We start from the raw sequence: 26,263 nt of genomic DNA on the forward strand, positions 1-26,263 counted from the left end.
ATCACAATGCATGAAAACCATAAAACATACAAAACCATGTAAAAGGATCAAATTGAAACACACAAATTATAAAACTACACCCACCCACACCCACCCACCCACACATACATCCCTGAAATCCTCTCTTCCTAGCTGCTGCTGTTCTCAAAGTCACAGTCTGGGAAAGGCTGGGTGGGGCAGATGGAAACAGCAGTGCCTGAGTAGGAACAGAAAACCCATGAGGGATGTGGGCTGAGGAAGGGAAGCGGCTGAGGGAGAGTCCTGAGAGTTGGATAGAGAGCCCTGGGGACCCACCCAGGGCTCCTCAACCTCAGCTTCACCACCACTTCTTTCAACCATGATATCTCAGCAAACGCTTCAATGTGTTCCTCCAAAACATATGTCTACTAAAATTTATATTGTCACCAATGGGAGTAAAATAAGAAACCATCACAATGTTTTAAGACATCCTCAGGTTTTGTCAGCAAAAACGACTTCTTGATTTTCTCCACCGCGAAGAATCTTTCAGGGATAATCAAAAGAATAGCTGTATAATCACCAGTTAAGTGATCCCAGCCTAAGCAATACAATTGAGTTTCAGGCAAAGGACATTCCTACCCGTACTTGGGATACCAGGGTTTGATTCTGGTCCCTTCTGCAGGCAAAGCAGGTGCTCTGCCATTGAGCCACTTCTGGGTTGCCCTGTTTCCAATCTCCACTCCTAGCAAACCTGGTGATATAACCCAAGGCTTCAGCAACCCACTCCTGGCTCACCATTTGGATTGCTGTGGGACTTGGCAGATGTGCAGTGCCACATAGACAATTAGAAGCTGGGGATAATTTTTTTGTTAAAGTTCTCTTTCAAGTCACAGCTGAGAGCATTACCACAACAGATTTCAGGGTTTGAATTTGGCTCCTTTACTACCTGCTTGAACACCTGATCGGATCTGAAGCTAGCATGTGAGCGAGTGACAAACCCTCTTCCCATCTCGTGTACCTCTTGTAGATGGGTCACGTGTGGACCTGGCTGGAGTCCAAAGAAGAATTCTTCACGGAGTCTGAGAAGAGCAGCAGCTGCCAGTCTCCCCAGGGCTCCCCAGGCTCTAGCTCAGATCCTGACCTGGAACTAGGCTGCTGGAGAAAGGGGGAAGAAACTGCTGAGGAGGAGGTCGAGGAGAGCAGCAGCCAAGAGGAGGAGAGTCAGCTGGGAACGAGTGGTCCTCTGGCATGGGAAGATGCCAGCAGAGGGGACCAAGAAGAGGCTGGGAGGTACAAGCAGGATGCTATCTTGAGGTTCCTGTCAGAGGTATGGCTGCTGGTGGGTGCAGTTGAGGAAAAGGCGGAGGTGGTGGTGGGTGACCTTGTCAATTGGCTGAAAAAATAGTGTTCCCAGTCCACGTGGCAGACTGGCCATTTCTGTATGCAGTTGGGTAAAGGTACCTGGAGATAGAGGTTCAGGATAAATGTGTTGACAAGGGTTGGTGCCTGCCCTCTAATTCAAAAGTGGAAGGGTGTCTTTGACCAGATGCTCTTCTATTAACATGCCCATGGAGTGCTATTCTGTGTCTTGGCTGCGTCTCTATCCTATGCCCGTTAGGACAAAAGATGTGTTGAATGGACAGATCTGCATATAGTTCTGTAATGTCACTAATTCTGCAATGGTCTTAAGCTGTTTAGCCTGTCACCCTCTCTTCCAGGTAACACATTTGATGGAGCCCCTTTGCATTGGCAGCACATACCTGGCCCAGGGTCCACAGGCACTTTGCAGTGCTGGGGAGCTGCCTGGAAGGGGATTGCTGGATCATGAAGGAGACATAAAGGGATCTGTGATCCACCAAGAGGAGGAAGTGGCTAAAGGAAGTCTGAAAAAGAGAGCTACTTCCCAGGGAAGGGGAAAGTTGGCATTTCAGGTCTCAGAAGGGCTGCCAGTTATGAACTGGGAAGCAGAAGGAATGGAAGAGCAACAGGATCTGTGTGAGGAGTCAGGAGACTCTCAGATTCAGGATGACAATCCCAATGGGGGTTTGGGAAAGAAGATGCCGCATAGCCTTGTGGAAAGTGCAGGAGAAACAGATGAAGATGACTACTCATTAGAGCTTACAAATGATCCTTCCTTCAGTTGGAGAAAGCTGAAGGATGGGGTGCCACAAAACGTCGAGGTAAGTGGTGAAACTCTCACAAGTCGAGTTTTAGGACTAGGTCTCTGTCTCTGTGCCTCATCTCCCCATTTTGGGATAGAGGTCATATTCTTTGGAAAGGAGAAGCACAGTGAAGTGAAAGTTGATAAGCACCAAGGGAAAGATGAAATCTGTGAGCTAGCCATGATTGTTGGTGGGAAGGGGGAAAGTGAGAACAAGTGGCTTGGGAGGGCTTAGCTGCGTTTTCAGGTGGGGTGGAGAAAAGATGGATCCACCCAGTTAGAATCCTTGTATCTTCCATCATGGGCATCTGACCCTGACTTTGATATTCCATTTGTTACTTTGCCAATTCAGCTCATGCCTATTTTGTGTTCACCAGGAGGTGGCTGCGGAACGCACTGAAGAACAAGCTGAAGACTGGAAAGATTGTGACTTCCACCTGAGTTACAGCAACGATGACTCCAGTCCCTATGGAACACCCTTGATGAGCTCTCCTGCCACAAGTACAGCTTCTTTGCCTTTGTGAGTAATGGTGGCACAAAGCTCAGAAATGGCATCATGCCTACTCTTCAGGCTTCGTACTTTAAGTGTAGCCAGTCATCTCTCCATGCAATCCTGCACAGGTCTACTCAGAAGTAAACCCCACTGAGTTATGTGGGCCTGGCTCCCAGCTAAGCTTATATATAGGGTTGCAGCCTAAAGCTCCCTCTAGAAGAGGCGCGGGGAACTCTTTGTTAGGAAATAACTGGGGAATACCAGTTAATCCAGATATTCTATGTGTGGGGGAAACTACAAAAGAAAACAAAAAACGGCTGACTGCCTGAATTAAAAAAACATGGGTCTGACTCACTCTGTAGTCAAAAGGGCCCCCAGCAGAGTTTAAAACTAAAATATATGCAGTGTTTGCAAAGCGTGGCAAATATAGGTTGTTAGACCTTTAAATGTCCCAGTATTAAGCACTGGGTACTAATTGTGTTCCCCTGTCTCTACCACTCTCAGAGTTAATAGAGCACAAACTTTCGTAAATTTAAATGCTTTACTTATATTAAGTAAAGGTCACACTCATGCATCAATCAATGCTACAGCAAAAACAACACAGGTAAAAACTTATTGAGTACAAAATACGAAAAGGGTACCTTCAAGCATGGAGTTTGGACAGGGAGCGCCAGCCTCATGTGTCTGGTCAGTTGCATGGTTCAAAAAGAAGAGGGAGAGAGGAGCAGGGAACAAACAATACTTCCCTCCTCCTTGAAGGTGAGGGGGTGAATCTTAGTTGTGCCTTCTCTAGAAATTTACAGTTCTGTGCTCTTTAACCCCTTCATTTACTATCTTTCATTGGTAAGTTGTACAAATTTCTTTTTCCATCGGGGGCTAGCAAACCTTAGCTGCACCACCGGTCCAATAACACATTTCATCCCACCAATTTCTTTTTCCTGATGGGAATAAATCTGTTCCGTTTCTTATCTGTATAGGATGCGGCTGAGCCAAGATGACCCTCTCCAGCAGCATTTGCTTTTCAAAAAAACTTTGTTGTCCATCTGGAAGATGGTGGCTGGCCACAGGTGTGTTATTAAGGTTTATGGAGGTGAAGAGGACTAAGGCTGCATCCACAGTACCACATCTTCATGGTTGCTTGATACTAACCATTCAAGAGCTGGTGCAGGTCACACAGCATCTTGCGATTTGTTTGTGTCTGCATGCCACTTCCTCTCCTCCCCCCAATTTAAGAGATGCAACCTTTTGCACAGTCTGGTCTAGACTGAAATCTCCTGCTGTCCCACTTCCTGACGCTGCAGTTTTCCTCTTTCAAATTGTTTAATTTCTTTGAGTGGTGTAGTGTTGCATCTATACATTCAGTAACCTAGGCACTTAGCTTATTGCATTTACTGCATCTGCTAATTTTTTTTTAATAGCAGAAATCGTATCAGACTTGCTTCATGATCCTAAAATCCAATACACTCCTGAGATTATCACCCTGGGGTTTTCTTGGCAAGCAGCATCAAATTTATCAAGGTGGATTTGGGTAAACAGGAGCGACTGCCCATATCTGGTGGTTATTAAGAGGGTGAACTATGTGTGTAAGGTGAGGGGAGGGTTGAAATTTAAGAGGAGGAAATATATAAATAGAGGAAATGTGCCAAAATTTAGTACCGATTCAGTGAGAGTAAACCTAAGACTTTAAAGCCTGCATGGAAAGACCAGAGTTGGATGCTGAGGGATTCAAAGCTCGAACAGAAGAATGTCGTGGATCAAGCTCAGAGAGAACTGGTGAAAATATGGGGGAAGACACTGGGATCCCAGGACTGAAGCCCGGAGGAAATGGAGTGTCCTATATGTATTAGGGTTAGGAATGTAGGAAGCCACCTTATACCAAATCAGACCATTAGTCCCTCTAGCTTAGCATTGTCTACTCTGACTGGCAGCTACCCTCCAGGTTTCAGACTAGGGACATTTTCAGTCTTGTCTGGAGACTGAACTGCAATCATTTGCAACCAAAGCAGATGCTCTTCCATTGAGCTACAGCCCTTCCCCATAATTAGAATTGGAAGACAGAACAACAGCTGAATGTCTCCCTTTTTCCCAGCCTATCCTGGCCTGATTCTCTTGGTCCGACATGATGCATACACAGCATTCAGAGCTGCCCCCTGTAAAGCACAAACCTGTGCATGGTTCTACCCTGAGCATTTCACCCTTCCTTTCTAATTGTTATATTGTGATTTCTTAGCTGATTGACTTCCATCCGCCAGTCACTGTCATCCCCACTAGTCATTCTGAGATACAGAAAAAGGTGTGGCATGAAGTCCGGCGGTGAGTCAAGGGGTTGTGTAATGCACATGGGGAAGCCTATTTAGCTCTCTTCATCTCTGTCTACCCCTTAGATACAGCGGCCCCTTTCTGAAGCCCGTTTCCGAGAAGCAGGCTCCTGGTTACAAAGATGTGGTGAAAAGGTCAGCTGAGAAAGTGGAGGGAGAGCTGGTACGGAGAATAAGGCTGTGGAGTGGCTACAAGTCACAACAACTGCCATGGTTGCAGTTCCAGCCAAATTGTCCGATGCCAGAGTCTATGATAATGTTACGGGATCAGTTTCAGCTTATGAAGTCAAGTTGATATGGATAAGATGCTGGTGGCAATACATCTGCCCACATGCCCTCTTCACCCCTGTCCCTCCTAGCTTCTTAAATCTACCAGAGGGGGTTTGATTCCTTGGGTCCAAGGCATGGAGAACATTTTATTGTGTGATAGGGTGGTTCCAGCTGCCTTGAAAGAGATGGTGGTGTGAACACTCTTGAAGAAACTGGCCCTGGGCCCTTCAGACTGGAATAACTACCATCCAGTTGCAGCTACCAATTTCTTGGTGGTGGAGAGAGTAGTGGCAGGGCATCTGCAAGCATTCTTGGACGACACACAGCATTTAAACCCATTCCAATCTGGATTCAGGCTTGGCTATGGGACCGAGTCATCCTTGACCACCTTTACAGTGAGCAGGGCAAGGGTAATGCAGCTTTGTTCCTGCTTTTCTGCCTCTCAGCTGCGTTTGATACCATTGTGCATATAGCCTCTTGGACTGGCTCCATGGAATGAGAAACGGGGGGTTCCAGTCCTACCTACATTGAGAGAGTACTTTTTGGCCCCTTTGGTGGTTAAATTATGGGATGCTGCCAGGCACTATTTTATCCCCTGTGCCATTGAATACCTATATGAAGCTGTTGGGAAGCAGTCATTAGGCATTTTGGAGCCAGATGCCATCAGTATACTTATGACACTCAGCTCTATTTCTCCATAACATCTGGATCAGGAGAAGCCTGCCTGGATGCAATGGTGGGATTGATGAGGTTCATGAGTCAGTCTCCCATTCCCTCCCCTTACCCACCCAATAATTATTATTGATTGAAAAGCAGTGAGGTAGAGGATGGGATTGGGGTTGGGACTTTAGTACTGGGGTAGATTCCCTTAACATGAATCACTCCCCCAGATGCTATTATTTAGATGAGAAAAGACAGTCGCCTGTATTGTACCCATCTACCCACTCTGTGGATAATAGCAGCTTTAGTGTGTGATTTATGTATTAAGAAGCAGTATGGGTATGTGAAGGGTTAAACCCACCCCCAGAATCATCATAGACCTGATCCAAATTGAGGGAAGGGGATGATTTCAACCAAAGAAAAGTATGTTTGAAGATTAAATCCACTGTACAACACAAGCCAGTAACTGCCACCATCCACTGATGGAGGAACAGAAATTCTTACTCTAAGGATTGGATATTTCCTCTGAGAGCTATCTAGGCTACCAAGTTAAAATTCTGCCAGTTTCCAATCTATAACCACCCAAATCCTTCTCCGAGAGACAATGTAATTTTTTCTTAACAACTAGGCTAGAGTGACAGACAATTGCAACTTACTTCTCCCTCCTTTCTGAAGGCCAGCTGATCTTTCCTCCATAAAGAGGAGCCTCTCCAAGGGCCGCATTCAGAATATGGTGCAGTTCCAGCGGGATCTCATGCTGATGTTCCAGAATGCCATCATGTACAATAACGCCAACCACCATATACATCGCATTGCTCTGGAGATGCAACGAGAAGTCCTGGAGCAGCTTCAGATGCTGGGCGAGGCACTCCTGTGCTCAGAGGAAATGCAGGGCTTTGTGAGAAGGTGAGAGGGTTGTATTCAAAGGGGAGCAACCACATCAGCCTCCCCTTTGCCATGTTCCCATACTGTAGGGAACAAATGAGTGGAAATCCAGCCATTTATTCACAGGATGGTATTGGGTATGGCATCTCTGCTTGTGTCTCCCAAACATGAGTGCTATTCATCTCAAGGTGAAAGCCTCTTCCTTAGATATCCCAATAATGAGCAGAATTTTCTGCCAACCTGCAAGGCATATGGATGATTAAAAATTCACTCGGCTCCCTAAGCAGGAACATGTCCAAACTGGAACGTGTCCAGAGGAGGGCAACCAAAATGGTCAAAGGCCTGGAAACGATGCCTTATGAGGAACGGCTAAGGGAGCTGGGCATGTTTAGCCTGGAGAAGAGGAGGTTAAGGGGTGATATGATAGCCATGTTCAAATATATAAAAGGATGTCACATAGAGGAGGGAGAAAGGTTGTTTTCTGCTGCTCCAGAGAAGCGGACACGGAGCAATGGATCCAAACTACAAGAAAGAAGATTCCACCTAAACATTAGGAAGAACTTCCTGACAGTAAGAGCTGTTCGACAGTGGAATTTGCTGCCAAGGAGTGTAGTGGAGTCTCCTTCTTTGGAGGTCTTTAAGCAGAGGCTTGACAACCATATGTCAGGAGTGCTCTGATGGTGTTTCATGCTTGGCAGGGGGTTGGACTCGATGGCCCTTGTGATCTCTTCCAACTCTATGATTCTATAGGAAACTGCCTTATATCAAGTCAGACCATTGGTCTGTCTAGCTTAGCATTGTCTACATTGACGGACAGTGGCCCTCCAAGATGTCAGACAGGGGTCTCTCCCAGCCCTGCCTGGAGATGCCAGGGATTGAACCTGGTACTTTCTGTGGCCCTTCGTAATGAGGTTTATGTAGGCATAGATACAGGCTATTCTGGAACATGATAAATCCTTAGGGAACTGGGAGATTTACTGTCTTTCTTTCAATTTATAGATGTTGAGGAGCCAGAAGAATCAGGCTAGTCCAGGGCCGAGAAGCTGGATTTCAACCTTGCTACCTTCAGTCTGGCTCTACGGAAAAGTTGTTAAGATAACCACAGTTCAGCAGTCTGATGCCCCTCCACTTCCCTAAGAGCTTTTGTTATCTATTATATGTCCCAAAGTATTAGTCATAACAGGTTTATATGTATTAGAGAAGTCAGTTTTTAGACTACAGATACCATGTTTTTTCCTGTTGTTTATTCCTGGAACCGTGCTGTCTTGTCCTCACCCAGGAGTCTCAGTTGAAATTTAATGGATGAAGAAGAAAGTTAAAGAACCTACAAGCCATAGCACAGGCAAGACTTGTTGTCCCCCAAAGCTAAGCCCCGTTTTTGGTAGCAGGCACCAACAAGGGGCTGTAGAACGTACATTTCCAGAAAATAAATGTTATGTTGTGTATTACCATTCCAGAACAGTTCTGTTCTAGATTCCGAAAGATTTTTTAAAAATCTGTGTTGGCTTCCTTGTTAGAAAATTCTAAAACTGAAAGAGCATGCAGTTATCTGCAAACATTATTTTGGAGGCAAACCCCCCCCAAAACCCTACATGATGCCACTGTTAGTACCCAATCAAGGTAGCTTTGTTGGTTTCAACACTGGCACAAATTAATTCTGTTCATGCCTCCCTAACAGAACACTACTCTCTGAAGTTGCATCCATTGTACTCACCTTTACCAGTTACCAAGTAGTTATCACTAGGCTTGGCCTAATTTGGGAAGGGCATAAAGGATATTGGGAGTTCTCCACCAATAATGATAAATTATTTGTGAATGCCTGATATAAAAGGAGAGGAGTAGATAATGACCACGAGGAAAGCAAAGGGGAAAACAAATACCACAGCACGCTTCGCTTCAATTATACCTGTAAAAACAGGATCACCTTTATGACAAGTCCAGATATAATGACAACGGCTTTGCAAAGTACCAGGAAACTGTTAGACTCTGCCTCTTCTCTGTCCCACAGAGTTTGAGCATAATGCAGCAGAAGCTAAAGTTGGGCTGGGGAGAAACTGTGTGTGTGTGACTGACGGTAAATGTGGTTAAGAGGAAACATCCCTAGCAGCAGGTGGGGTGTGCAATGCTTGGTGCATATACTATTTTGCAGAGCCCCAGCACCTGGTGGGCTGCTACCAGATAAAATCCATGTATGGCAGGGGTGGGAACCTCAGACCCAGGGCCAAATGTGGCCCTCCAAGCTTCTCTGTGGCCCTAAGGATCCTTCAGATGCCACATCCCCTCCTAATCCACACTTCTCCATCCCTCCCTAAGTGCTTTTGTATGTCCTTAAGCTAGCTTGCCAGGATGGCATCGTATGAGTGTAGAAATGTCTGTCTTTTGTGTGGCTGGAATGCCGCCTATCATATAAAGGTAAGAGTAGCACCTTTTGCCCACCCACTGTCATCTCTAGCCCCATCCACCACTGGCAAATGGCTTCTGGAAGTTTTCCCTTGATATACAGTGGTACCTCGGGTTAAGTACTTAATTCGTTCTGGAGGTCTGTTCTTAACCTGAAACTGTTCTTAACCTGAAGCACCACTTTAGCTAATGGGGCCTCCTGCCGCGCTGCTGGAGCATGATTTCTGTTCTCATCCTGAAGCAAAGTTCTTAATCCGAGATAATATTTCTGGGTTAGCAGAGTCTGTAACCTGAAGCGTATGTAACCCGAGGTACCACTGTAATATGGGTTGTTGTTTTTTACTAAAAAACGTTCCCCATTCCTGGTGTAAGGGATCTGGGCAAAACTATCTATGTTGCAGTTGAAGCAATTGCATCAGGGCCCATGCCCGCAGTGTGCCCGAGATTCTGAGCTTCCTTTAAAAAAAAAAAAAAAAAGCAACAGTCTTTTGGAAGCTGAGTTAGGAATCAAAATGTGACTGGAGGGAAGTCAGGGGTGCAGGTTTCATATAGTTCGCCTGAGCAATTCCCGATGTCTGAAGGGTCCCTCACCTTCCACTGTGATTGGCTGTGAGTTTTCCTTGGAGTTTGTGTTGTAAGGGGGTTGCAGCCAAAGGTAGCCCCCCCCCCACTTTTTGTGAGATATTTGGAGGTGGGTGGGGGCAAAAATTGGCACTGGAATGGTGGCAGGGGGCATATCTTGTGGCCCAGAAGGGTTTTAATAGAGGGAGAAGAACCAGACCAGAGAAAACTCTGCTCGTTCCTCCTTCCACTCCTCTCAGACTGAAGCTGAACTACATGCGACAAGAGCCAGGATGAGAAACAGCCTCGCGTTAAGCTCGGCGCTGGCCCCGCCCCGGGTAGGTGATTAGCCGCTGAGTTTTGCGCGTCCTGATTGGCTGAGCGGGCCGACCGCGAGGTTTGAAAGAGCAGCAGAAGCAGAAGAGGATTTCGAGGGCTCCATTGTGGCTCGTACGGACACCGGCGATCGAGCGGAGAAAGCTTGGCGGGCCGGGCAGAGGAGAGCACGGAGTGGGGGAAAGCCTGGTGAGAGGGGGGAGAAACGCGGCAGTCGGGGGAGAATTGCTTTGGACTCAGTCCTTGCTACTGGTGTCGGGGAGAACGAGGCTCGGCCGTGAGTTGCGCCTTTACTTCTGCAACGGCCACGGCGGGTGATTTAAGTCTCCCGCTGCCCCTCCTAATGTGAGCGCTGAGCATGTCTCATTTTGGGTACTCGTGAAAACCTCCCCCTTTCACTAGGTTGCCAGTCGTATTCGTAATTCTAGGCATTTATTTACCCACCTTATTTCAATTCCTCTTTACCTTATGGGACCTGGAAGATACGTTACAGACGCTAGGCTTGAGGCGGGTCTCCTGAATTCTCCCTGAATTAAGTTGCTCTCATAGGGAAAGGAAGAGGTGGATCCCAAAGGCAGATTAGGTAGAGTGGCATGTTCTTTTTAAACAACCCTTTGCAGAAGCTGGTTAAAGAAGCTACGCTTGCACGAAGGTCACATTCGTTGCTGCTACAATCCTGTCTGAACCAAACAATGCACTTGCTAGCACTTCCATAACGAAACAAAGTGCCCACATGATAGTGTTTTTGCTAACCCCACTTCCTTGGAACTAAGCCCCAGTGGATTTATTTCTGAGGATATGTGGTTGGGAGTGTACTTAAGGGCAGTCCCTTGGTTGGAAGAGACCACGTGTGTTGAATACAGAACGTCCCAGGTTCAGTCCCTGACATCCTCAGGTAGTGCGCAGACTGGGAAAGATGCTCTCTGAAACCTCGAGAGCTGCTCTCAGCAGGTAGAACAGGCAATACTGGGCCCAGATGGAACAGTGGTCAGGTGAGGTACCTCCGGATTTTTTTCTAGTTAGTTTTTCTAGCTGAGGTATCCCAGCTAGTATCCCATCTACTGTTTGGCTAGCAGAGGTTGTGAGGGTTGTTTGTGCTAATGGTAATTATCCTCTAATTTAATTCGCTTCTGTTGAGGTTTAATTGGCAGAAGCCCATAAGCCAAAACAAAAGCAACACACAACAAAAAATAGTTGTGTGTGTTGGCTTGCAGCTGGTGATCTAATGCTGGGCTGTGCAGAAGGTAGTGTTGCGTGCCATCCCAATCTCCAAGAGGTATGAGATTCCAGAGGTCCATATTTCCTTAAAAGACTTGGAAGGGGGACCAGGCATTCATCCAACTCCCTCCCCGCCCCTGGAAAAAAGCGCACCATCATAATAGTAGATTGGCATTTGCTGCTAGGCCTTTGGGTGAGCTACTGTAGATTTCTGACCACCCCACCCTTTAATTGTTTAACAGTGGCAATAACAAAAGGTTTCTCTTGCCCTGCCCTGCCCCCCACACCTCCACAAAATTAAAAATACAAGTACTGTTGAAAAGAGAAGTAAACTGGAGTCGGTTTTTGTGTATGGAAGGATTGGGAGCTCAGATCAGAACTCGTACCAATTCTTGGCTCTGAATTGTTTTATTCTAATGGTATGCTCTTTGCACCTGGCTTCAGTTGGTAGATTTCAGGGCTCTGGTAAGAGCAGGAAAAAACAGCTGCTCAAAACTGTCCACTACTGATCTAAAGTACCTTTTTGCTAGTCCTCCCCTTTGATTGGTTAGGTCAGTAGTTAATCCGTATAGCTGACATGGATAATCTTGCTTTTTTTAAAAAAATAATCAAAGTGAACCATCAGAGAACGTTGCAAAAGTTATTTTAGATTACTTTTATTGCATCAACTATTTCAGATCATTTTTTATTATAGCTTTGAAAAATGACTGGAACTTAGTTATGTGGCAGTTTAACAATCTTCTGGCTGCAACCTTTTTATTTTCCTTATCCCACAAAGTCTGAAACCAATAAGGGGAAAATTTAACTTTTCTACAGAAAGATGAATACTTTCCTTCATATTTCATACAAGTTGCATGCTACACTCTGGTAGTATGCAGCAGCTCCTGCCCTTTTCTGGAGCCTGTTTGAGCACACTCATGGTATGCAGGTGTTATGGACAAAGGGGGATACCCAACCAACTCATCAGGAGCATTGGCCTCCTGAGCTTGCATGCTACGCTGTAAGGACTTGGCAACAGCACACACTACCACTGGTTTCTATACACTTTGCTCTGTTATACTGGGCTCCCAGCACCACAATAAGGCAAGGAAACCCCATTTTCTGAAACATAGAAATTCACCAAAAATAGTCAAGTAGATGGTTTTATTCAGTTCCAAAAGGTAATAAAATTGTGTTCCAAGGATGGAGGGGAAGGGACCTGACTCATGGCATGAATAGAACAGGGACTCCATAATTTTCAAGATGTATCATCACACAGTTAACAGCCCTGACAAAGGGGCCAGATTAGGTGTTATCAGAGGGAAATGAGACCCAGGAAGAACAAATAAAGGTGCAGAGGGATGTTTTCCTAACAAGGGGATATGTAAATACTCTCATTGTGTGTAGTGGGTACTCGAACCATGCATGGTTGACAGGGGCATGTCTGGATCTCAGGTTTCTGTCTGGGACATACCTATGTTTTGATGCTGCTTTGTGAAATGTATTATGGGAAATTTTGGGAATTCTTAAGAAGCCATGTGCCCTTTGTTCTGGGCTTCTTCTTCCTTGTTTTGGTTTGGGAATTAAAACCTTGCTGCAACAATAAAGCGATCAAGGCTTCTAGCCACTGTTTTGCTTCGATTTGCCCGGCTGTGGTTGCTTGCTTGAACCTGACCGATTCAGAACCCGCAGGGCTAGGCCCTAGCGAAGCTGGGAAACGATTTCAGTATTGTACCCCAAGATTATATCCTTATCATAGGCATCACACATTTTGCAGTTATAGGAAGTGTTGTTATAATTTATTTAGAAGTGGCAAGGAACCTGGAAACCAGTGGCAAAGTCTGGCAGTGGAACTTGCGCTTCTTTTTCTATTCCTCATCCTATGATGGGCTTCTCTTGCAGCATCAGTGTGTAGCCGCTATGGCCTCCCCAGTAGGGCTGTTATCTGATGAAGAAGCTGTCACTTCTCCTGTGCTGGAGTCCACTGTGGCAGAATGTGGGGCTGGCTTGTGCCGAGACCTCTTGGCGGAGTTCTCTGCCATTTCTTCAAGCAGTGAGCAGGTAAGAGCAGTGAGGTGAAGAACTAAAACCCTTGTTTGTGCTCCCTCGGGGGTAGCCAATGTGACGCTCTTTAATATGGTTGGACTGCAGCTGCCCATCAGCCCTGTCCAGCAGGACCCATGGTTGGGAAAGATGGAGCTGTAGACCAACAGCGTCTGAAAAGCATCTGATTGGCTACCTCTGGTCTGGTTTCAAAACAATTAAAAAAACAACAAAACGAATGGGCTAGTATTGCCTAACTCTCCTAAGTATGAACCTAAAAGTCACATGTGACTTCTCCACAGGCCGCTTCTGATGACAATGGAAAAGTGAAGGTATATGCAAGAGTGCGACCCCTGACACCAGCCGAGATGGAGAAACAGGAAGATAAAGTGAGTTTATAGGCAATGCATGGGCCAGTATCTAAGGGTGCTTTTGCCAATCTCCTGGGAGTGGATAGACACTGGTCTCTGCCCTTATCCAGAGGTATAATCACCCCAGGAGGTTGCCCCCTTTCCCTCTCTGGCAAGGGGAAGAGCAGCCTGGCCCCAGCCTATCCTCCTCATCAAGCTACAATTGCCCGAGTTCCTTATAAAGAAGGATTGATTGGTAAGCCATTCTGGTAACTGTAGCTCTGTGAAGGGAATAGGGGCTCTTAACGACTCTCAGCACCTTTTAAAAAAAACAACAACACAGCTCCCATAATTCTTTGGGGGAAGCCACAAATGTTTAAACTAGTATCCGGGGGTGCTCCTGCTGTGGCAAATAATGTTGAATGCAGAATGTTAACTGTCCTCTCTAGGGCTGCGCCTGTATTGACGATTCCGAGACCCTTCTTCTCAAAGCACCAAAGGATTCCTTCACCATGAGAAACGTTGAACGGGGGCTTGGTCAGGCGGTGCACAAATTCACCTTCACTCAGGTACATACTTGGATCTTGGGTTTATGTAGGATTCAACATGGACACCAGTTGTTTTAAGGATTTTGCAGGGCTCCACTAAGGAAAAAGTGGAGAAGCAGGGGCAACCCTTCCCCTCTTCGTTTTACTGCCTAACTCTAACCCCCTGAGGGGGAATGTATGGCCTGCCTCATATCAGCCCTAGCCATCAACTCTCATCAGCCCTAGCCAGCACTGCCAATGGTCAAGGTTAATGGAAGTTGTAGTTCAACAATGTCTAGAAGGCCCCAGGTTCCCTTTCTCTGCTCTCTAAAGAAACTAACCTGTAACATTTGGGGTTGCAGATCTTTGGTCCAGAGGTGGGCCAGGCGGCTTTCTTTGATGCAACGATGAAGGATGTGGTGAAGGGTGTGCTCCATGGGCAGAACTGGCTGGTTTACACCTATGGCGTCACTAATTCAGGGAAGACTTACACCATCCAGGGTAAGAAGCACTCAGTCTGTGCTGGTTCAGGCAAGCACCTCTGCCTAGTGGCGGGGGGCACTTGTCTCAGTGTCTGCTCACTTCTTCTTTGACTTGCAGGTAGTGGTGCTGATGCGGGGATCCTGCCTCGCTCCCTGGCCATCATTTTCAATAGTATTGGGACGCGGTTGTACCGGGCCATGGATCTGAAGCCCTTCCTCTCGAGTGAGGTGACCTGGCTGGACAGCAAGCAGGTTCGACAGGAGGAAATGAAAAAGCAGGCCCTGCTTTGCGGCAAGATGAAGGAGGTGAGTGTCCCTCCCGCTCGTCGAGTCTCTTGTTATAAGGAGAAAAATGCCCTGATCAGCAACTCAGTGGTCTTCCTTCCTTCCTTTGGAATTACAGGAGGAGCTGTATACTTCTCTGAATAAAAGCCACAGCACAGCATCCCAGCTGCAAGCAGGCACAAGCGGAAGCATTGACAGTGGCTTAGGTGGCCTCTCTTACAGCTGCCAGTCTGCCAACCTGACAAGCACCAGCCAGCTAGAAGGTACCTACTGCCCTGAGCCACCTGTTTGGGGACAGGTGGTTTTCTAATTGTCACGATCAAAGCTGAGAAGTACCTCAAGAGGTGTGGAATCTCAAAATAGATAGGGCCACCCAACCCACAAGAGAGCAAGGGGGGGATATCTAGTGATAGCATCCATATATCAATTTTATAACAATGTTGAGGTGGTTTATGGGGACTCATTGATGGGCTTTACAGGAGAGGGTCTTTGGGCTTCCTCTGGAGGGGCTTGTAAAATACTCCCTCAAATCGCTTTTGGCTTGGCCATTGCTTGATGGCCAAAGCCAGTCTTCTGTCACTAACTATAAAGCAGAAAGCTGGACTGTTGCTAAAATCTTATTTACCATTCAGTAGATTTGTATTTTATCACTCTCTGAATTTCACACCAGTGAGGGCATGCAAAGGCCTCCAGAAGAGTGAGTGGGCTAGCAATGAAGGGACTTATAGGAGACTTAAAATCAAGGCAGATTCAGAGGCATGTGAGAAATTTTGCAAAGGGAGATGCCTATGGCCTTCTTTAACAGGGCAACTGCTGTGTGTTAAAAGGGGGGGAATTATAAAGTTAATGGGGAGCCAGGCGAGGGCATTGGGAAGGGACATTGTGTCTTTTGGATGAATTTCAGCTGTGGCAATCACTGGCAATATACACATTTGGCTTTCATTGACAGAGACAGGGCCTCGCTGGGCTGACCCAGATAATGTCTCAGTGCTGGCACAAGACGATGCGCAGTTTTCCATCTGGGTCTCCTTCTTTGAGATCTACAATGAACAGATTTATGACTTGCTGGAGATGACCACACTTGGCCCAAACTGCAAGAGGCCCACCTTGCGGCTGTGCGAAGATCAGACCGGCAACGCCTACGTCAAAGGTAGAGACTGGCCAGCTTACCCAGCCAGCGGTTTTCCCATAGCTTGATCCACTGGCAGTCTGTGGGTGGCAGCATTGGTAACATGGGCTGTGTAACGGAAGAGGGTCTTGTCTGCTTGCTGAGGGTGATCCCTCGTAGAGATGTGAAGCCTGAAGCCACATATTCCTGTTCCCAGATCTGAACTGGATCAATGTTCAAGATGCTGCTGAGGCCTGGAAACTGCTGAAACTGGGCAGGAGAAATCAGAGCGTTGCCAGCACCCACATGAACCAGCATTCTAGCCGCAGGTCTGTAACAGCACCATAATTTTATTTATTAGCGGAGGGGTGGGGTGAAAGTGCATGTCTCAGGATTGGCAAAAAATGTCTTTCGCACAAGAAAACAAAGCGCATGGTGGCAGGAGGGCAAGTGGGTGTCTATGAGATAGGGAATGGGGGTGACAATCTGAGCCCAAGCTACTGGTTTTCATTATTCTTTTGCTCTTTGCAGTCACAGCATTTTCTCCATTCGCATTCTGCACCTCCAGGAAAGCAGTGGTGGGATGGAGCCAAAAATCAGCGAGTAAGTCAAAGTTTTTGCATGCAGCGAAGGGCAGGATTATGAGTTTCCCTGTCAGTTGGCTGAAGGGCAATCTCATTTAAGGGTAGGGGAGTTCAGAAGGGCAAATGGGGTGTGTGGGAGAGAGTCCTCCCCCCCAGTCACAATGGGCACTTCTCAGACAGACGCCCACTGTATGTGTCGGTGTAAAGCTTTCAGGGGCTTTTCCAGTATCCCTGCAATGTGCCGGACCTGGAATGAAAATCTGTAATTAGGCCCCCGTTTTGCTTACCTGAAGCAGAGCAACCTAAATCTTCCATAGCGCTGAATTAACAGGTTTTAGTTGGGTGTATTTGGCAGTGGTTGACATGTCTGGTGTGCAGGATTTCTAACCTGAAGAATGCAACACTTGGGTCTGGTAGGATTAGACTTCCTGTATCCTGATACTGACACCACCCTCCCTCCTTCCCAGGATGTCCCTCTGTGACCTGGCCGGCTCAGAGCGCTGCAAAGAACAGAGAATCGGGGACCGCCTGAAAGAGGCAAATAACATCAACACCTCCTTGCACACGTTGGGGCGTTGCCTCACTTTGCTGCGCCAGAACCAGCAGACCAGGTAAAGCTCTTCCTAGCTCTCAGTCTGACAGCTCCTCATAGCTCTGACTTGAACCCAGCAAGGAGCGCTTCCTGTAGGATGTCCTCTCCAACTTGAGATGTTGCTGGTTGTGTGTAGGGTTTGTGTGCAGGTGGGGTGCCGGCTATGGTTGCTGCTTTTCTGCTCCATTTCTAGGGCTTAAATCCTCTTCCTGTATCCTTAACAGGCTGAAGCAGAGTGTCGTTCCTTTCCGGGACAGCAAGCTCACCCGTGTGTTCCAAGGCTTCTTCACAGGACGTGGGCAGTCCTGTATGATTGTTAATATCAACCCGTGTGCTTCATCGTACTATGAGACTCTTCAGGTGGCTAAGTTTTCAGCTATTGCTAGTCAGGTGAGACACAAAGTTGTTGAAGGTGCCTGCAAGGTTCCATAAATGTTGGCTGGCCTTTGAAGTTTCACTGCTAATCCCTCCTCTCTCTCTCCCCCCCCCCCCCGGTGTACCCCAAAGTGTGCTTGTTACACTTGTACTCTCTCTCCTAACACCTCTTACGTGTTTCCCCATTTTCTTTCCTTTAATAATCATAATGATGATAATAATTAATAATAATTTATTATTAATTTATTATTTATACCTCACCCATCTGGCTGGGTTTCCCCAACTCCCAACAGAATATTAAAAACACGATAAAACATCAAACATTAAAAACTTCCCTAAACAGGGCTGCCTTCAGATTTCTTCTAAAAGTCAGATAATTGTTTATTTCCTTGACATCTGAAGGGAGGGCATTCCACAGGGCGGGCGCCACTACCGAGAAGGCCCTCTGCCTGGTTCCCTGTAACCTCACTTCTCGCTGGGAGGGAACCGCCAGAAGGCCCTCAGTGCTAGACCTTTGTGTATGAGCTGAACAATGGGGGTGGAGATGCTCCTTCAGGTATACTGAGTCGAGGCCATTTAGGGTTTAAAGGTCAACACCAATACTTTGAATTGTGCTCAAAAATGTGCCTATTTATTTGTATTTATTGCATTTGTTTACTGCACTTTGCCTGTAGATCTCAAGGCAGTCCACGACATAAAAATGCAAAATGCATAATAAAAACAAGAATGGAAACAAACTAATAAGCCCCCAGACCCCAGCCTCTCTTCTCCAGTATCTTCTCCACACCTTACCTTGGCAACCTTTGGCTAAGTTCAGCAGCACCTGCAATTCCCTCTCTGAAGGACCCTTGGGTGCTGGTGTGCTATGTAGCACAGCTGGTTGGCTGCAAGAGAGCGGAGAAACGGGCAAGATTAGGGAATATGGTATATCTCAATCCTTGCCAGGGATGAAACATACTTTCCATAGTATGAGGAAGGACAGATAGCTGATTGTACTTCTAGGGAGGGCTAGATGTGGATCCAGGCATGGATGTCAACTGGGGCAGGAGAATTTCCGACAATGTGTTAAACTGGCTAGGTTAAACATAAGGCTGTAGCACATGGGTGGGAAAGCGAGGGCCAGATGCAGGCCTCTGCCTTGGCCCTGGGATTCTCCCTAGGCCACACACCCCTGTGCTATCCTCAGGTGCTTTTGCCTGGCTGGGATGTGTCCATTGCTCTTTGGAATATGCCAACAGCAACACTTTGTATACCTTCCAGATCCTACAAGCTCCTACAAAGCTCCTGTCGATTCAGTCTCTCATCAAGGAGCACAGCCTCCGGGGGAAGAAGATCACTGAAGAAGTACCGTATCAAGAAGCTGAATCGGATGAAGAGAGCGAGGATGAAATGGATGTGACCACATATGACAAAGAGGCAAGTGCTCATTTGTCACTCACTGAGAAAGTCTCCCATTGGCAGGGTCCTTTGGTAGACTGGAGCAGCCAGAAAACCTCTTATGGACCCAGCCAAGAATAGACCGTGAAGTGTCAACTGAGGTTCAAAAATTCTGTGCCCTCACGCAGGAAAAAATGTAAAGCTGTCTGATGCAATGATAGCCAGTTACCGCTGGGCTCCAAAACCTCCTTTGGATACTTACTTGCCCATTAAAAATAGAGTAGCTGTAGTAATGCTTGGATGTCTGGGGCAATTCCTCAACTTGGCTGTTCTGGAAAACCTGGGACTCAGCTACATTAGTCAAAAACCTGCATTTTAAATGAGTTATAAACATGCAACACCAGATGGCGCTGGAGTGCACAAAACTTTTCTATGCAATTTTACATACAGGGGTTTTTAAAAAATTGTTAAATGATTGAATTTATGACTTACAGCATTTTATTCCTGTGTGTAGATCCACCCCAGTTGTTATGTTCCTTTCCTCTCTTCCTTCAGGACCTGTTGCGTGTGGTTGAAGCTGTGCGAGACCTTCTGCTGAAAGAGCGGCAGGAGAAGTTTCAGCTGGAAATGCGTCTCCGCGATGAAATCTGCAATGAAATGATGGATCTCCTACAGAAGAAGGAACAGTGGACCAGGTACTGTTGGTGGCAGAGGGCTGTGGAGGCACGTCTCCTCCTCTCCAGGACTGGGCCTTGGCGGTCCATCCCACATCTTGTCTGTTCTTGATATGACTCTTTCCCTGCCCACCCACTTTCACCTTCCCCTCTGCAGTGAGCATGTGGACATCCAAAAGGAGATGCTGGAGGACGTTTATGAGGAGAAACTGAACAGTCTGAAGGAATCACTTACGGACTACTATCAGGAGAAGATTGAGGTGCGTGGGGTGAAAGAGCTGTGGGAAGGAGGTGCTGGAGGGTTTCCTGAGGGCAGGACATTGCAGTTCCAAACCTTAGCACTGACCTGAAGCAAGGCACCCAGTTTTATTGGCATCTGCAAAACTGCAGGGCCTCATGACATCTTTTAAAAGATTTAACAAATTTATAATGGCATACGTGTTGTCAAATGTGCGCTCTAAGTCCATGAAAGCTTATGCCAGGGACACCCCAACGTTTTTGGAACCAGGGGCACATTTGGAAATCTCAGAAACTGTCATGGGCACTAATCAAAAGCCATTTTACATAAAGAAAAAAGCACACCTGCCAGTTCTCAGAACCCCCAAAACACCCACACCATGCTCCCCAAAACGAAGACAGGCAAAAGCATGCCATACACCCCAAAATAAGGCAACCCCCACAAAAAAGCCTTTTAAAAGGACAATTGAAGCAATTCAGGAAGAGCAGAGGGTGTTTGGGGGGTTCAGTGAGGGTGTCTGAGGGTTCCATGGTCGGAAACCCTAGCTTATGACATGGTGATTTCAGTCCACACAGAAGAAAGTTTGGGCAAGCAGGAGTGACCTGTGCACAGTTCAGGAACGTTTTCATATAACTGGAGAATGCGGGGGGGGGGGGGAGGGAGAGAAAAATGCCTTTCCATATGGGTGTGGAACAGATCTGATCTGCGAAGAGACTAGCTATCTCCCAAACAGCCTACTGAATGCTTATAAATAAATATGCAAGAGGTTTGTGTGTGTTGCCACCTAAAACCCTTGGAGGAGTGAACTACAAATGTGATTTGATAGGTTCTGCATGCAGGCGCATTCGTGGAATCCTTTGCACACTTGGCACTGAAACTTGGCTCTGCCATGGATTCCTGGGTGCATGAGAGTCTGCCCAAATGAGAATCTCACAACCCTGCAGGACAGGGATGGCAACCCCTGGCCCTTCCAGATGTTGTTGGGCTCCAATTCTCCAGGGGTGATGGAAGCTGTGGTCCAGTAACAACCGGAGAGTAGTTGCCGGTTCCCTATAGGAGACTCTGGGGAAGTTTGATCAGCTTATCTTCTGCTGCTGCTGTTCATTCTCGTCTCAAGCTGGCAGGCTGCATCTTCCCAAACAGAGCCTTTCCTGTAAATTGTCTTGTTTGTCTCCCTCAGAGTCAGGATGAAAAGATAAAAGAGCTGCAGGATGCCTTGCAAGAAGCAAAACGGCAACAGCAGCTCCAGGAGAGAAAGGAGGCAGATCCGGAGCAGACTCCTCGCAAATCCAAACGACTGGCAGCAGCAACGCCTGCCCAGAATCAGGAATTGCTGCAGGCGAAAGCCAAGTTAGAGCAGTGTCAAGCAGAGCTGCAAAGAACTACAGAAGGTGAGGCGTTCTCCCCCTTGTAGTCGCATGGGCTCCAAGCAGGTGGTTGTCAAGAGATCAGACTGCGCAGCATCAGTCTAGTGAACTGCAAGCTGACCTAGCATTTGGGAACCTTGGCTTCTGTGAGTGAGCGGCCATGAAGTGTTAAAGCACACCTAGGATATCTGCCTATTATTAGTGTGGGACCCCTGCTCCTCCTTGAGAGCCGGTCTCCTTTTAAGAAGCTGTATTATAACAGGTCAGGCCGTGGGACCAGTTTTGTCTTTCCCATCCACCGATATATGACTTTTAAAGTGGAGGTCCCTGGGAGGGAACACGAAAAGCTTTGCATGCATTCCCCATCTTTATCTCTGAAAAACGGTTGCATGTTGCAAGAAGTACAAGGAATGGAGACTTAGTATTAAATACAGTGGTACCTTGGGTTACATACGCTTCAGGTTACAGACTCCGCTAACCCAGAAATAGTACCTCGGGTTGAGAAATTTGCTTCAGGATGAGAACATAAATTGTGCTCCAGCGGCGCGGCAGCAGCAGGAGGCCCCATTAACTAAAGTGGTGCTTCAGGTTAATAACAGTTTCAGGTTAAGAACGGACCTCCGGAACGAATTAAGTACGTAACCAGAGGTACCACTGTACTTTTTAAATACGGCAGGTTCCCACCTGACAGAGGTCAAAATTAGAGGGGGGGGGGAGAATCCAAATAATTGATTTAAGGCCATTTTTGCTTAATATTTTAAATGCTCTACCAAAATTATGCACTTTGATCAAATTATAAATTTCTTTGAGCATGTTTCTTTACAAGACAATTGAAATACTTGAGTTCGTAGCCCTGAAATAGCAAGGTCTGAGGTGGTGAAAGCCAAAGAAGGGGGATAAAGTCCCCTTGACTATTAGGATCCCACCCAGTCGTCAGCCTTCAAATGCTCCCCGCCCCCCACAAGCATGAGGGCTAGAGACATAATAAAATCGAAGCTGGGATTATCTGATCACAATAGACTGTGATGCAGAGAAGAACCTGGAAAATATAGCTCATTCCTATGTTTGTGTTTAGTGTCTCTAGTCTGGCAGTGTATTTTCTAAATCTTCACCGTTTCCCATTGTAGGGTAAACTATTTTGCTCTCCTCTGACCTGGCCAGACTTCCAAACTGCATTATTGCTATAGGACATTGCTCTGTAGCAGAAGGAAGGGGATTAAAGCGATGCACAACTTCTCTAAAAATAGCATTGTCGGGGTTCAAATCTGCCTTGAAACATAACTCCTTAAACTGAAGAGTGTGGGAAAAGGCCTGGGTAGCCTGGCAGTTCTTGGGGAGTATGTTCAGCATTGCACATTTAAGAATTCAGCTCTTGTATTGAGGACTGGCAAAAATAATTTTAACGGTTGGGCTAAATTGCAAAATGATCTGTGGTTTGTCCTTAGAGTTGCGTAAACACCAGAAGATGCTGGAGCCGCCACTTTCCTCAAAGCCCATTACGACAAATGTGGACCGGAAGCTGGAAGAAGGCCAAAAGGTAACTGCCAGACCTTCCTTTCCTAGCATCTGCCAACCTCCTTCCTTTACCCTGGCCTGAATGGCACTGTCTCTGAAACCTTCATCTGCTGCCAATGGGTGCATAACTTCTTGTTCTCCCCCACCACAACTTGCCACTGTATGTAGTCCAGTCTTCCTTAAGGGGCTGGATGCTACCTTGTGCTTAACTGTCCTTCCCTCTCTCAGAATGTAAGGATGCTGAGATCTGAACTGCAGAAACTTGGGGAGTCCCTCCAGTCAGCTGAAAGAGCATGTTGCCACAGCACAGGAGCCGGGAAACTGCGTGAAGTTCTCTCTAAGTGTGACAACATCCTGGCGAAGCAGGTATGTGAAGGAGTCTCCCAAATTTCAGCAGCTTACAGGGGGCATGCATGCTCTGCTACACAAGATTTAGTTTTGTCCATTTTAGTCAGTTTACATTGGTGCCTATAGACTGAACCATAAAAATTTCAGATCCAGCAGCACAACACACACACGTATATCCAAGGTGACCTTTGATTTGATGGTGGAAATCCTATGAAATAGATAGATAAATCCTTAGTGTCCTTAAGGTTCTGTGCCTTGATCCATTTTTATCTTGTAAACTGCTCTGAGATCTTCAAATGGAGTGTGGTGTATAAATTAAATACATTGTTGTTACTACTATTATTTATTTGTACCAAGATTGTGCTTGAAAGTGCCAGATCTGATGTTTATGTTTTGGTCCATGGAGACAGATGCCACTGGCTGGGGAGAGGTGGGGGAAATACCATATAAAAACATTGTGCCAGTTTTTAAAAAACATTAAACCATTTTCTGCAGTAGTTTGTGCTCACAACCACATAACAGTAGTGACCATAGAATCAACTCCTCCTCCCTCAGTTGTCATAGACCAGTCCACAGGATTTGGTGGCTGGCTGAAGCAGTCCCAGAGGGCCCTTGTTAAGGTCCAGGCACCTGTCATCTTCATCTCTAATGTTTCTGAGTCCATAAGCATTTTCAGAAGTCTTCACATTCAGGGTAATTGGCTGAAATGATTGGCACCTGTCTGGCAAGAGGGGCGGCTCCATCTTCATAAAACTGAATTACTCCACTGGCTTTTCCAGGACCAGACTTTGGCTGAGCTGCAGAACAACATGATGCTGGTGAAGATGGATTTGCGGAAGAAAGCAGCCTGTATTGCAGAGCAATTTCACACTGTGCAGAAGCTCCAAGCAGCACCGACCTCTTGCAGCAAAAAACGGTTTTGTGCCAACAATGAAAATGTGCAGCCCAGAAGTCAACCTCCCTTCAAGAAGCCTTTCTTGCACAATTTCCTGACTTGCACAACAGCCATGCCTGCTGTAGCAATAGAGACCCCCTATAGTAGTATCCTACGTGCCCGTGGCTCTCCAACATCTAAATCCATGGCTTTTGGCAAAAAACACTGACTTTTGGGGGTTTGTATTGTACCTGGGCACAAGCAACCGGTTGATAACTTTAATATTTTCCTTCACATTAATGTGTTGAGGCCTGAGCTAACTAACTCTTTGGCTTCCCAAAGATGGTTACTTACTATGCATGCCCTCCATTTCAGGCCAGCTGCTACTCCAGTGTATATGGAACCTGGATTCATATTCCTTATGTTTATCACCTCCAATAGCTTATGTTATGCATGTGAAATGTTTATTATCTATGTTAATTGTATAATAAATGTACCTTGTGTCTTCTAAAACCTCATGTTTATGTGAACAAGCTCTAATATGCGAAACCTTTCTGGCATTTGTTTTTAAGTTTCTTCTATTTGTCTGGTGGACTAGGCTCCACAACCACGAGGACATAGCTGTCAACTTTTCCCTTTTCTTGCAAGGAATCCTATTCGGAATAAGGGAATATCCCTTAAAAAAAGGGAAACGTTGACAGCTATGCACGAGGCTGGTTTTTGTGTCCCTCTGGTAGCCCAGGCATGAGACTTCAATGGTTAATTTGCACATGATCCCTAATACAGAAAGTATTCAAAATGCAAAGATTTTAATGGAACAGGCAATGTGTACTACATTTTCAAAAAGCCACTCGCCAGGAAATTACCCTAGAGACTTAACTGTTACTTAGGCAGTGGCACAGCAGGTGTGGTTCTGGAGGGTCAATAATTAAAATTATATATGATTTACACCAAACCTCTATACAATTTTGACAACCTATAATACCCTAAATAGGCAGAATCCTTATTTACATGGTGTCTGGGTTTTGTTTTGCATATATTGCAAGTATGGTGCAGATTGGGATGCAGTGGATTAATAACTGCATTAACGTGAAAAATGTTAGCCTCCATTATCATTGGTTTTCAGTGCTAAGCAAGGCTATCTAGGGTATACCGGTAAGCTAAGTTAGTACAGTGCTGGCAGAGCTGAACCAAGACATTTTGCTGCCTAAGGCCAAGGTAATTTGGTACACAAGACAGAAAATCCCACAACTGCTTTTCTCCGGGAGTAAAAATACATTAAAAATAAATGTATTATTTACAGTCCTTTCACAGCACCTAAAATCAGCTGTGATACTGCCCAATGGTAGGGGTGGCTCTGAATGTTTGAATTTGACGGAAGAGATCTGGGCCCAAGTTTGTAGCTCACTGACCATGAATCAGTCTCTCGTAGTCTACCCACCACCACCACTTGTGATGATAAAATGAGGGCTCTGTATGAACCCCTGCCTGCAAGGATCTCCAGGTAAGATAAAAATTAACAAAATGTGAGTGCTCTAGCCCCAACATCTGTGCTGTACAACAGAGGTCAAAGTTCTGTGTTTTACTAACATAAATGACAAGAATGTGTAGTAAAAACAATTTAATAGTGGAAGCAGAATTCAAGCTTGCTTGATACCATTACCTGCTCAACTGTAGACAAGTCAAGTTTGCATGCCTGAATTCTCATGTCAGCTGAAGAAAATCATACCATTGTTATTCTTTACCACTTTCTGCTAATTCACATTGAGGATAGATCACAACCATTATTTTATGTCATAGGATCATATTCAACAAAACTGCATCCCTGCTAGAATACTAGTTTACAACACCCCTTAGTTCAAAGAACTAAGCAATAGTTTTTTTTCTACTGAACAGTTATGTTGTGTTCCTGGGCAACAAAAATGTGTAGATGAGTTTTGCCACTCAAATAGTGGTGGATACTTCTAGAGCCCGTATATATGGAAAAGCTATGTCAACACTGCACTCTTATCTTAATGAACACATAGAAGTCCCACCACTTCATTGTTACCAGGCTACACAACAGCATCGGCTGCTGCATTAGTAAGGGAAATGATGGGATATGAATTACTACATTTTTCACCCATGTCTCTACATTTGTGCTAGACAAACGGCAGTCCTTTTGCTCTCTCCACTTGCTCCTTTTACCAGCTAGCTAATCTAACACAGCGATTTTGCTTGAAAAGTAACTAAGACCAAAAGGACAAGGGACCAACTGCTGCAAGGACATTCTTTCCATCATGAAA

At 46.1% G+C, this 26,263-nt stretch overlaps 2 protein-coding genes across 2 annotated transcripts; both read left to right on the plus strand.

The window, feature by feature from the left end:
- The first annotated feature begins 1,846 nt into the window (after nucleotides 1-1,846).
- LOC128408091 (bromodomain-containing protein 8-like) lies at nucleotides 1,847-8,190 on the plus strand. Its single transcript, XM_053377299.1, has 6 exons — nucleotides 1,847-2,138; nucleotides 2,497-2,639; nucleotides 3,590-3,679; nucleotides 4,997-5,065; nucleotides 6,536-6,766; nucleotides 7,745-8,190. Exons 1-6 carry the CDS (start codon nucleotides 1,911-1,913, stop codon nucleotides 7,749-7,751), a joined length of 768 nt encoding a protein of 255 aa, XP_053233274.1. The 5' UTR covers nucleotides 1,847-1,910; the 3' UTR covers nucleotides 7,752-8,190.
- A 1,902-nt stretch (nucleotides 8,191-10,092) lies between these two features.
- Nucleotides 10,093-24,491, plus strand: KIF20A (kinesin family member 20A). The gene is made up of 19 exons (XM_053377301.1): nucleotides 10,093-10,231; nucleotides 13,142-13,300; nucleotides 13,585-13,671; nucleotides 14,082-14,201; nucleotides 14,522-14,660; nucleotides 14,760-14,947; nucleotides 15,045-15,189; nucleotides 15,876-16,076; nucleotides 16,252-16,363; nucleotides 16,566-16,637; nucleotides 17,086-17,229; nucleotides 17,435-17,600; nucleotides 18,846-19,001; nucleotides 19,518-19,657; nucleotides 19,794-19,896; nucleotides 21,055-21,265; nucleotides 22,687-22,778; nucleotides 22,985-23,122; nucleotides 23,884-24,491. The coding sequence occupies exons 2-19, from the start codon at nucleotides 13,160-13,162 to the stop codon at nucleotides 24,205-24,207; spliced, it is 2,679 nt and encodes an 892-aa protein (XP_053233276.1). The 5' UTR covers nucleotides 10,093-10,231; nucleotides 13,142-13,159; the 3' UTR covers nucleotides 24,208-24,491.
- Nucleotides 24,492-26,263: the final 1,772 nt, after the last annotated feature.

The sequence above is a fragment of the Podarcis raffonei genome, chromosome 2, assembly GCF_027172205.1.
Source record: "Podarcis raffonei isolate rPodRaf1 chromosome 2, rPodRaf1.pri, whole genome shotgun sequence".
Classification (NCBI taxonomy): Eukaryota; Metazoa; Chordata; class Lepidosauria; order Squamata; family Lacertidae; genus Podarcis; species Podarcis raffonei.

Bases quoted from the DNA above. Each gene is read 5' to 3' on its own strand.
- LOC128408091 (XM_053377299.1), top strand. From the start codon at position 1,911: ATGAACTGGGAAGCAGAAGGAATGGAAGAGCAACAGGATCTGTGTGAG. The intron at 2,640-3,589 runs GTGAGTAATGGT...TTATCTGTATAG, and splicing joins AGTACAGCTTCTTTGCCTTT to GATGCGGCTGAGCCAAGATG. The intron at 5,066-6,535 runs GTCAGCTGAGAA...TCCTTTCTGAAG, and splicing joins TACAAAGATGTGGTGAAAAG to GCCAGCTGATCTTTCCTCCA.
- KIF20A (XM_053377301.1), top strand. From the start codon at position 13,160: ATGGCCTCCCCAGTAGGGCTGTTATCTGATGAAGAAGCTGTCACTTCT. The intron at 13,301-13,584 runs GTAAGAGCAGTG...ACTTCTCCACAG, and splicing joins TTTCTTCAAGCAGTGAGCAG to GCCGCTTCTGATGACAATGG. The intron at 19,658-19,793 runs GTACTGTTGGTG...TCCCCTCTGCAG, and splicing joins AAGAAGGAACAGTGGACCAG to TGAGCATGTGGACATCCAAA.